Below are 12,812 nucleotides of genomic sequence, written 5' to 3' on the forward strand. Positions count from 1 at the left end.
TGTGAACGTGATGGTATGTTCTCTGGGCCAAAAGATCAAAAGGTCTAGAAGGAGCCTGACTTAACAAAGTCTCTACAAATGATTTTCGTCATGTGATGGTCATGATGTGCTGTATCTTTGACCATTAATCACGGGTTTCTTGCCCCAAAATTGACAATCTCCTTCCTGAATTAGGTTTATCAATAATTGTGTGTTATTTTGTGTTAATGTTGCAAGTTCTTCAAAGCTGTGAAGGAGTTGGTTGGTTAGGCTGGTGCCAGGGTATCATGGACAGATTTATGACGTTGTCTGGTTATCCTGGGACTCTTAGTGGAATTCGGCTCTTTGGGTTGTTTTAACACTTCTAATCGAATATTCAGTTGTCTGATTTGCTTTGATACGCTACAGAGAAAAGAATTAAGTGTCCACTTTGTATATTGACAGACAATATCACACGCACACATTACAAATAGATATCAACATTGATGCAATTATCATTTCAGGCATTTCTGGTGTCTTGTAAGAGGACAGGAATAACTGTACAAGTACTTGTAATTAAAATACTTTACATTTTTAAAATGCTTGTGATCAGATTACTTTTTTATGGATTACATGATTACAAAAACATTTAAAACCTGGAAAACTTTGGACGTGTCGTTGTTTTCGTGTTTATTAATGTGTGCTTAATGCAGTAATAAATAAAAAGTAATAAATAAATGCAATAATTAAGTATTTGCTTGAAATATCACTGAGGAAGTTAATATTTCAATTAATTTAACTTTGTTTGATAAAAAAGTAAAACATAGTCAAATTACATTACCTAATCTAGATTAGGTTACAAACTATTTTTCATCATGTAATCAGTGATCAGTAACAGACTACAATTTATAAGTAATCTATCCAGCTCTGATGATAACATATTAGTTCATTAAAAAAAAATAATAATTTAACATATTTACTAAGGAGCATTAATTGCGTACCATTAGCCTTATTGTTAGCTTCTAGACATACACTGAGTAAATATACAAACAGTTTGATGAATGTTAGTTTCATTTTTGCAAGTGTTGCTTCTATACATGTAAATTAGTAAAAACACCTGGGCCCCTAACATGGCTACATTTCACTATATACATTTCTGCAGACAAAGCCAAATTAATATAGGGCCATGTGCACTGCTTGTACACTTTTCATGTAGGCCTGAACTGTTTTCTGTGAGTAACAAATCAAAGACTTCCGTTCTTGTTGCAAATCCTGTTCAAACTTCCTCATATTCAACCCTGAATAAACTGCTTTGTGTGGCTTTTGGTCTATGTGCGTCATCTAAATGCTAGTGTAAATAATTAACCTTCATCAGATATACAGATTTAAGATGTACATTTACAGTCTCTTTGTCTTCCGGCAATACTGTACAAAAATATTCATGACACACACACAGCGTTTGCCAGATCTCACTAGAAAAGCAAACCTGTGTTAAGACACAAGGTTTTGGTTTTTCCACACAGGCGTGAAGAGCATGCTCAATTTTTCCCCCTACACCCTATGACGCATTCAGTGAGTTATGGGAGTAACTTCCACATAAGTCTAAACAAAGTCAAAGTCAAAGTAAACAATCAGATATGGCCAATGAACTTGTTTAATGGTTATCTCTAATAATGCCACATATAAGCATTTACAAAAACCTTGTAGAAAGTCCTTAAAAGTGATCTTGAAACTCATATACTTGTGATATCTCCATCCTGATAGATAAAAATACAGAATGACAGGAAACTTACAGCTCATTCGGTCAATCTGACTGATGAGGATTATTTGTAGCACACCCTTTTAAATATAAAATTGTGTATTTAGATCTATTTGAGTGACATTTGGCAAAACCAGAAGTGCCACCCATATTTTCTGTTCCTTCAGACAGCGGTGGATTACATATTTCCATTCTGAGAATTGTATAGTGCTGTAATATAATATTAGGAAAGGGCACTTTGTGAGTTCATTCACTGAACAAACTACACAAGTCCATAGCCTAGTAGGGTAATGTTGATACTAGCAACTAATAATGCTTTGCAAGCAGAAGAGTTTTAACTTAAAGCTTGATTATCTTAATCAGGGTTACAGCATGCTGGTACTGGTAAATCTTCACTGGTACACTCACATGACTTCCATTTGCTTTCAATCATAAAAAAGGATTCTGTAATAGTTGCATATGAGTCTCTCAGTTGTCCTCAGTGTGATCTCAAAGTCATTGTTGGAAAGGGTTCAAATACACAAAAATGCTGAAAAACCAAAGAGTTTGTGGGACCTGAAAGATTTTTCTGAGGAACAGTGGGCAGTTTAACTGTTCAGGACAAATAAGGGACTCATGAACAAGTATTACTAAACAAACAAACAAAAAACACAGCTGTGGATCAACACAGTATTAAAAATCTAGTGTATGTAAACATTTGAACAGGGTCATTTTTGTCAATTCAACTATTATTTTCTCATGTGGACTATATCAGTATTTTTTTTTTTTATGTGAAATATCTTCAGGTCAGTACTAAAAAAATAACATGCATTTGTATGATCTCTCTTATTTTGGTAAATGAATTAACATTTTGCAGATTCTGCAAAGTGTATGTAAACTTTTGACTTCAGCTTTACGAAGGCTTGCAACAATATCTTCAGGCTGTTCACTGGTGCCCTTGTAGTGCTTTCAGGAGAGATTTAATCATGACCTTAACCAGCAGATGTGTTTTTGTGCCCAGTTTCTAAATATTTATGTAACCTTAATACATTTTGCAATGGTAACAGAGATAAAACTGTATGAAAGCAACTTCAGCATATGATTTGCTAATGTTTTGTGTTTTATTTCCACAGCACAGTGGACACAGTGAAGGATCTGACGATCGTCAAATGCAAACTGTGTGTGTTTTGCCTTGAGGGCAACCATACATTTGTGTTGTGTTTTGCTTTCTTTTTATATATTCAAAATGTATTCTTTCTTCATTTATTTACAGAAAAACTGAAGGGGTTTAACAGGTTTTTTAAAAATGTTGAAAATGTTTGAACAAAAGCTTGAGGATGTTTGTTTTTGCATGTGGGAAGCACATCACTAACAGTAGGGTAAATAATTCTGAAATTCGGAAATTTAAGGGTTTAGATGTGATGCAGACACTAATCTCACTATAGAATTATTATGATAGCTGCAAAGATGTAGCATGAGCAGAGAGTGCTAGTCTCAAAGCCGTTGTGAATCTTGATTTTCAGCCTAATACATTTATATCTGTTAATAATTTGGGGGAATTTTAATCTTGCTCTCCTAGTTTTATAAGCTTGAAAGACAACAACTGAATGGGAAATTATCTTGTCTCAGACTCTGAAAAAGAGTGATTTCATCAGGTTATTTTCAAGTTCAATGACATGTGAAACTGGTTATTTTTGATATTTCTATGGAAAACAATGGTTTTAGTAACTGATGTTGCTAATGGGCTTTGGTCAAAATGCTACTAGCTATTTTTTGTGTTTAACAGTGTAACCGCTATTTCACCGGTCTTTTGGCAGATTTCATTTAACACCTTATTGGTGTATCAGTCACATCTAGCTGTGAGATGCTAGGACACATCTGATTTCTGGAACTATTCAGTGCTAAGATTCTTTTGAGGATGTAACTACAGGGGTAGCTGGATTGCAGCTCATCTGCAAGCTGCAGTGTTAAACAATTTTCTTTAATTTGTTAAGTTCAAGGCAAAATGACTAAACTCCTGAGGCTGGAATAGTTTTTGAGGAACTGACACAACTAGCATTCACACTAGATATATCACATACAGTGGCAGAGATTTTGCATTGGTTACATGACATCTATGCTAACCTAAGAACGGGAAAATCAGAATAACTATGAGAGGCTCATACCATGACTCAAGGCCTTTGCCTTGTTTATACAGTTCAGACAGTCTTTTTTGCTTTGTTTGATGTTAACTATTTGCTGTCTACACTTTGTAAATGCACTGCGTTGCATTATTGACTAATGAGCAGCAGGGCGTGTGACAAATAGTCCATGATGCTAAAATTGCCAAACATCATTTTTTTGGGGGGAAATCATCTAAACTAATTCCAGATGGTCAAGATGGTGCAGAGCTCTGCTCAGAGCTTTTAAGGGTAGAAAACATTTAGACAATTTGGAACTCCAAATTCAAATGTGATTTTCTGTGCTGTTCATCTTTTGTGAACAATGGGGAATGCAAAGCAGGTTGAGCAGTAACAGTCTCAGTGTTAATTTGGTTGCTCAAAATGTGAGTTGGCAAATGGCAAAACAGCTGAAATCTACATGGACTCCTGTTGTGCCTTTGGGTGTTGTGCATGACTTTGGAGCAGGTTGGCAGCAGAGTGGTTTCTCGCTAAGAGGTGGGACGGATGACCCTCGCTGACCAGGCAACTGCGGTTGCCGCCGCATGAACGACAGAAATCTTCACTGCTCAGGCATGTTATCTGTGCACTGAAACACCTCACTCACAGCTCACAGATAAAGCCAAGACACAAATCTGTGGATTTGATTGTTTCTAAATTATCAGATGGATAATAGGCTCTGAACCTTGCTTTCTTTTTTGGTCACACCAGATACACAGTGTGTGTCCGTCACTTAGGCTTTTTTAATTTGTTCATATTTGTTTAAACAATATGGGCGAGGGCATTGTTAGGAAACATGCGGAAGAATTTAACGGATGCGTGACGTCGGCAACGCTATTCTATTTAGCTGGGAAAACCTGCACCCTCAGGGCTGTTCTGTGAATTTGTGATTTCATGACTCTTTTAAAATGCCAGGGTTACTGGGATGTTTTGGTCATAGTTGGCAAAATTTTCACTATCAGTAAGTACTGCTGTTTTTATGGCTAAATATTGATTTGAGACATCATTCCCTGATGGGAGTGTCAGACACTATTGATTCTGGCCAGGGGAAACACACTTTAATGGTCAGGTATTTCACAAAGTCTGTGGACTTCATTGGATTTTCATACTACCAACAATGACATTCGTCATTTGAAAGAGTTAATCATACTCTGAGATCATTCTGGCAAATGTGGTACGTCAGAGCTAACATGGTTAGACATGTTTCTATTATTTCTGTGCATAATATGAATTTACCGTTTTGGCTGAAGGTCAAATGTTGCTATGAGAGATCTTGCTATGGCAGGTGTTCACTTAATTCGGATTTTCTTCTGATACATCGATTGGTTTTAACTGAGGCAATCAGGCAAAGGTTTGAATTCAGGCTTTAGGATGTGTGTTAACCTCCTCCAGAGGGGGGCGGACATAGAATTCTGCTGAAATTAGTTTATCATTAGCAACCCCTTCAGATCCAAATTATGTAGAATTATTAGCCAAAATTAAATGGAGAGATATTAGACATTTGCTCATTAATTTTGAATGAGACCCGGCGAAATGCTGTAGGAAGGAGTCATGAGGAAGAACCTTGTCTTTTAGTGACTTGGGGGCCAACCTCATGATGAAGATATGGCGGGTGGGGGGCTATGATGATTAGCTTTCACCGGACTACAGTTTAGTCGCCAACCGGTCTCTATGTTCCTTGTTTATCTATCGAGGTTATAATGGAGTCAAAATAATTCCAACGAAGTTTAAGCAATCTTGTTTTTCGAAAAGAACAGTCTCTGTGTTCCGTTCTCTTGTTTTTGTGTTTTCACAGATCATTGTCAGTGACCTTCCAGAAATTCGCTGAGAGGTTTGAGCCTTATCATAAGGGGGACAGTTTGTGTCGACAAACAACGGCAAACAGAGTAACAGGAACTTCAGGGAACGTCAGAGAGAGAGACAGAACTTCGCAATCTTCAAACTCAAGATGGTTCTTGGGGAAGAACAGAACAAGCTATAGAGACATTTCAAGAGCAGACTACCGAGACTCTTCGAGAACTGACTCAACTGGCATTCTGAGCTACGAAAGATTTTTAAATTGTTTATAACACATATACATGGGTATTTTTAAGTCATATATTTATCATACAGAGTCAATCAGGCTAATTCATGAGTGGTTTATTATCATCATGCTGCAAGATATGGTCAAACATGACATGATGTGATTCAATCATTCGTCCATGACTAGAAGGTCATAGTGATGTAATTTTGGTTAAATCTCAAAGGACAAGATCCTTAAGAGAATTTTTCCTCAGTTCTCTCTCAATAGTATTACCATTATCTGATTTGTTTTTGAATGGTTAAAATTGGTACCCTCCAATTAACAATTCTAGTTTCAAACTTATAAACCTGACAGGCAACTTGAGTAAATACTCAGGCACAGAAACCCTGATGCTGAGATGGAAAGATGCTAAAATATGACAAATGGCCAAAGATGGTAAAAGATGGAAAAGGTAAAAGCACATGCAGTTAGAATTGGTAAAGGATATGTTTTTCACAATGAGTTTTTGGAAATTCTAATTGGTTTGGTTTTGATCAATATTGGGACACTTTTAAAAGCTTTAGTCACAATTTCAAGAGTGTCAATCATCTTACTCTTGTACATTTCCATAAGAGTGTCGATTTGTCAGATTACAGTTTACTGTTGTACGACAACAGTCAGAGACACAATCTCCCTTAACCGACGCTGGTATGCGGTATGACAGAAGTGACCTGTTCTTTTGAACATGTAGAAGGGAAGAGTATGGCCTGATCACCCATACTTTTCAAAGTATGTTTTGATAAAGATTATGAAAGTTTGCTTGCAATAATCATTTTTATGTTGTCATATATGATTAAGAGGGGGGGAATGAAGGATCTGACGATCGTCAAATGCAAACTGTGTGTGTTTGCCTCAGAACAACCATACATTTGTGTTGTGTTTTGCTTTTCTTTTTATATATTCTTCATTTATTCTTTGTTAATTTATTCATTTATAATTATTAATCATTTCATCATTTTATTATTCCATTTAATCATATAATCATTTATAATAATCATTATAGTCATTTATATATTCATTTTATTGATTCATTAATTGATTAGTCATTTATATTATATTATAGTTGTTTTTTTTATATATTTTCCATTGTTTAGTCTTATGACTGTGTAGCTTCAAGGGCTGTTTGTCTTCATGAATAAGAGATACAAGGGAATGTTTATAGAAACTCAAGGTTTATGGGATGTTGTTGTGAATCAGTTTGGTATAACAATACTTGTTGGATTTGTGTTCTTCAGACGAAGTCTGAGCATTGAGACATACGCAACTAAGACTATTCAATAAACTCTGCTCCTTTTTACTGTCATACTTCGTCTCCTGCTTCTGCTCTTCACTTTCATTGGCTTTTTCCTCAGTCAACTTCTTGGCTGATAGAAGACTGTTAATAGTGTTTTTGGGTATTTTTGGGTACCAGACAAGACCTCCTGTTAACAGGGTTTGGGTATTAGACTACTGTGCTGACGAGTTGTTCTGATACTGGACAAACTGATATTTTCTGACGGGATCTGGCGTCCGGGGCTGGATCTCGATTGTCTAGGCATGGAGACAGCGATCTAACAACAGTCATCTTTTGGACCAAGAAATGTCATTGTAACAGCAGACCATCTCTTGACCCAAAATTCTGCAGATGGAGTCACTGTAACAATTTAGTGAATGGTTGGATATAAGCCAGTTGACTCAAAAGCATCTAAATCGGTTACCTGTAAGGGAAACCAGTGGGCAAATCTGGATTTCAGTTGCACAAGTATGTACTGTGATATGCTAAGTACACTACATTTGTAAATTGTAAAATGCATTTAAACATTGTTTTTTAAAAAGCCTCATTTAGATATGTGAAAAGATGTTGGGTGTACGTCAATAGGTTATTAAAGAGCTTAACAATTCTTAAGTAGTTCATAGTGATTTTGCCACTGACGACAGGAAGCTTTACAGTATTACATATTTCCTCTTTAAATAAGCAACAATAAAGATTATTTTTCATTATTTTTAACAGCATTTAAGGAGCACCAATTCTAAAAAAGTCAATTTTTTTTGTACATTACAGAAATTTATTTGGCGACACAGCTAAACTGGTTTGTGACACAGGGTAAGTGAAACGAGTTTCTATACGCTCTTTGAAGTGTGTTTTAAACCATGTGGAATTTAGATTGTGTTTTGTATTTGAGTATTTGGTAAGAGGAGAATCATTGCTTTCAGATACGTGTTGGCAGGTCAGGAAATAACAAGGGTTTGCCGAGATCAGGGATGGGATGGCCGAGATGCTGTCTGTGAACGTATGTCAGTTCTTACATTTGAATGAAATGTAACATTGAAGGGCTCAAAACCATTCCTAATTTGTACTGAAAGAATTTTTTTATGTTCTGGAAATAAATACCTATTCACCTGGATATGTTTTTCTCTTCAGTGGTGAAATGTTTAGCACCTCCAGCCATTTGTAGATGTGCCTTTCGACTTTTATGATTATTCACAAGCAGTCAGCTATTTGTCCTATAAGAAGGATTTAGTCTTATAGGACAATCAACAATTCATTGTTCTGAAGATGGAACCTTTAAACCAAATCCGGCAACATGTTTTGGTAAGTTATGGTTAAATGCCAGTCAACTCACTTGTGAGTTTCTTTTTGATAATAAATAAAAGATTTCATGATCAGTACTGTTCTTTTACATAAACGTTTTTTTCTTTTCTTTTTTTTCCCAGATGGGTGTCCAGCACCTACAGTTCCTTATGCAAAAAGAATCGTAGGATGTACAAAATGAAACACTTTACTGAATACAAATGTGATGATGGCTATACAATGAAATGAGAAGGTTATATTGTGTGTAAAGAAAATGGATGGAGCCCTGAACCACCACAATGCATTGGTAAGACTGAAATGATTTCTTTTATCAGTGTGTGACTGTGTTCTTTTTGAAAGAATTATCAGCATTAGACACTTTTTCTGCCCATAGAAATTTTGCACTATATTCTATAGTCTTGACGGACTGTGAATATAAGTGCAACACTTTAGAGTGTGAAGGGGTGTTTGATTAGGGTTGGAACTAAACTCTGCATGAAGGTCTATCTCCAGGAACATGGTTGGGCACCCCTACTGTAGGGTGTCCGATTTATCATTTTAGCTTTCAGAAGCCTGCTCAAAAGCTCCCCATTTGTGGCTGCTGTGCTCTCTAAAACACTTCTGCTGAGCCCACACTGAGGTGAGCACTACAGCAGATTTCTACCTGACAGTCAAACAGCACTTTGTCACAAAAGCATGGACTCAAAGGACGACCACAAGGGTTTATGGTGACATCTGGGTGCTTCGTGTCTGTTGTATCACACCACAGACTTGCTCCATCTTGTGTTTCAGTTATGGATTGCAGTGAAAATGACCTCAGAGGACTTTCAGTAATAAAGGGACCCAAAAATGAAAAGTCTGTCATTAATTACTTACCCTAATTTCTTTCCCAAGGTTTTAACCCATAATACAGCTTCATAAGAGCTGTAATACACATAACAGCTTCATAACATTACAGTTGAACCACTTATTTCACATGGATTATTTTAAAGATGTTCTTACTACCTTTCTGGGCCTTGAACATGGTAGTTGCGTTGCTGTCTATGCAGGGTCAATATGCTCTCAGATTTCATCAATAATACCTTAATTTGTGTTCCAAAGATAAACGAAGGTCTTACGGGTTTGAAATGACATGAGGGTGAGTAATTATTGACAGAATTGTCATTTTTTGGTGAACTATCCCTTTAATAGTTTGTGATTTTGTAATGATTTGTGTTTCTAGACTAATTGTTTTGTACATTGTAATGGTATTTTTTAATCTTCTGACTACATTAGTTTTACTTGAAATGAATGGACATAATGCAGCACTTAATTTGTATAGTAATAATATATATTGTGACATTTACATGGTTCTAAGATGTCTGAAGATAAACCTCTCTTTCTTGACCAGTTTTCTCTAGCTATGACTGTGTAATAGCACAACATCACTCTCAACAGCCATCCAAACTACAAAGTTCCTGAGCTCTGCAACAGTTCCTCATCTCACATGGAGTCAGAATAAGACAAAGTAAGTTAATCAGACAACGAGACAGTCACAACCCCCATTTATGAGAACATACATAATAAAATAAATGATTTATTTATAGAATTCTAAAGGATTAGTTCATCCAAAATCATTTTATTCTAAACCTGTACGACTGACTTTCTTCAGTAGGACATAAATATTGATGGTAGAAATTTCGAATAATAATCTTTTCAATGCAATTGCAGTAAATAAGAACTCACAATAGTTCAATACAGTTGTTAGCAGGCTAAAAAAAAACTAATATGTTCTGCTCAAAATATACATCAAGGAGGCTTAGGGCTCAAGGCAAACACCCCAAAGACATCTGATTGAAAAGCATGGTTGCAGCTTCATTACAAGTGTACATACATTGCATTCTTTTTAATTCATGTTGACTTCCTATCAAGTTATTTGCCATCACTGAAATGATATTCTTTGTTAAAAAGGTGGACAAAAAAAATTCAGCCCCAAACTGCTTTATTTTATTCATCGATTTTGTAAATATTTTAGCTTTTTGATGTGTCTATTTTTTCTTGAAAAATAAACAAATAGATGTAAGGGAAACAGGTAAATAATTTCATTATGATTCATAGGGAATTTAAACAGAATCTCCGTTCTACGGCTGAACACTCGTCGGCCCGCAATTCACTGAACGAGCCGTATAACATCAACAAAATCCGAAATATAATGAAAATACTATTTATTAGCAAGGTAAAAAGACTGTTTAACACATTACCTTGTAACCAAAAAACACAAGATGGCGCCCCACAGAAAGATCCAAACGAAACTGAAAAGGGAAGGTGACATGCTTGCGGTTCTTCTTAAAGACATCCAGGAAGGCAATAACACTCTCTCGCAAAAGATAGACTCTAAAACAGCGGACTTGCAAACGTCCATAGAAAACTTGCACTCGACAGTGAGCAGCCTTCTTGGAAGAGTAATGGAGGCCGAACAACACATCGGTACGTCAGATAGACAGCCTTAAGAAAGTGGTCAGACAGGAGAATGAGACTTTAAAAGATAAAGTCGAGTACCTTGAAAACTACAGCAGACGCAGAGACATACGTGTAATGGGTATGAAGGAAGGCAGCGAAGGGTGTGACCCTGTTGAATTCTTCAGCGAGTGGCTACCTAACGTTTTAGGCGTGCAACATTTCTCTGAACAGCAACATTTCTCTGAACAGCCCATCGCACTCTGTACCCAGTGCCGAATCCTGATAAACCTCCGAGACCCATCTGAATTATTCAATCCCCAGAGAATGCAGTACTTTACAAATTCAAGCTTCCAGGACTTTATAAAAATTGCATCTATAACAGATTACTGCCATATTGAAAGTGATAATGCCAGTATATAATGTAATATGTTTGAGTTCTAGGATTTTTTTTAAATAACACAGCTATGTCATAATTATTCAACCCCTGTTCAACATTGCTGTTTAGTCACTATTTGTATGGTGGGAAAAATTGTCTTAACACAATTAACCCTTTAGAAACTCTATTAGAAAAGAGAATTAGCTTGGGCTGTTACACATAGGGTCCCCTTCACAAATATTGGCACCCTTGGTAAATATGATCATTGTCCTAATTGAAGATCCAACCACGACCCATTATAAGATTTCCAACAGTGGCAGGTTTTGGATTTTTATCTGTTGGTATTTGATAGAAACCATGATGCCATGTATCTGAACAAGATGTCCAGGAACTCCGGAAGAAAAACAAGCCCACAACATTAAAGATTCAGCAGTATATTTAACCGTGGGCATGGGGTACTTTTATCAATGATTGCACCAAACCCTTCTGGTGGGTTAGCTGCTAAAAAGCTCTTTTTTTAAGTTTCATCTGACCATAGAAGCCAGTCCCATTTGAAGTTCCAGTTGTGTTCTGACAACTGAATATGCTGGAGTTTGATTTTGGATGAGTGAGCAGAATTTTTCTTGAAACCCCCTAAACAACATCTGGTGATGTAGGAGCTATTTTACTTTTTTTTTAGGCTTTCCGGCCCCTAGATTCAACTAATCTCAGCAGTTCTTCAGCTGTGATCTTTGAAGAGTCTTTGGCCACTTAAACTCTTCTCCTAAGCGTGCATTATGACGATATAGACACACGTCCTCTTCCAGGCAGATTTGTAACATTTTTAGCTGATCTGAACTTCTTAATTATTGCCCTGATGGTGGAAAAGGGGATTTTCAGCCACTTTCTGTTTTGTGAAGCTCAGCAATCTTTTCCCGCAAATCAGAACTATATTCTTTGTTTTTACTCTCTGTGATGGACGACTGAGGAAGTTTGGCCTTTGTGTTCCTTATATTTATAATCCTGTGTAACAGGAAGTCTTGCCTGGACAACTTAATGCTCCTAGTCACCCTGGTGTGCTAAAACATGTAAATATGGACAGGAATATACTTCAGAGATATTTTAGAATAATTCATAATAATTTCTAGGGGTGCCAATAATTGTGGCCAACATGAACATGTTGTTCTAAGCTGGCAGCTGAGCAGAGTGAATTTAAGTGTTATTACATCTTTCGTGTTTTTTTTTTCTTTTCTTCTTTTTTTCTTTCTTCTATTCCTTGGGGAGATACAGGGCTCTGCATTTTTTTTTTCAAAACATCCGGGAAAAAGTCTAACACTTATGCAGCCATACATATGAATAGTTTGTAACGTTTAACATAAATAGTTTGCACAGCCCAATCAAAAGGAAGAGGGTATATACATATCTTAAAAAACAAATCACAGATATTGTGTTTTTTGCATCCTCATTTAATTTCAAATCAAGGGGAACTGCAATACTGATTAATAAAAATATTCCGTTTAGATTGTCAAACATGGTTAACCCTTTCAGAC

At 36.3% G+C, this 12,812-nt stretch overlaps 1 protein-coding gene across 2 annotated transcripts in view; it reads left to right on the plus strand.

The window, feature by feature from the left end:
- Positions 1-12,812, plus strand: part of rca2.1 (regulator of complement activation group 2 gene 1) — a 69,277-nt gene that overhangs the window by 24,079 nt on the left and 32,386 nt on the right. The window contains exon 1 of one of the 2 annotated variants that reach the window (XM_051097277.1): positions 7,539-7,658. The exons of the other annotated variant lie outside the window; for it this stretch is intronic. Within the exon in view, the coding sequence (XP_050953234.1) occupies positions 7,568-7,658 (91 nt within the window). The 5' untranslated portion in view covers positions 7,539-7,567. Of the gene's footprint in view, positions 1-7,538; positions 7,659-12,812 lie in introns of those variants that run through there. 2 annotated transcript variants of the gene reach the window in all.

Source organism: Labeo rohita, chromosome 23, assembly GCF_022985175.1.
Source record: "Labeo rohita strain BAU-BD-2019 chromosome 23, IGBB_LRoh.1.0, whole genome shotgun sequence".
Lineage (NCBI taxonomy): Eukaryota > Metazoa > Chordata > Actinopteri > Cypriniformes > Cyprinidae > Labeo > Labeo rohita.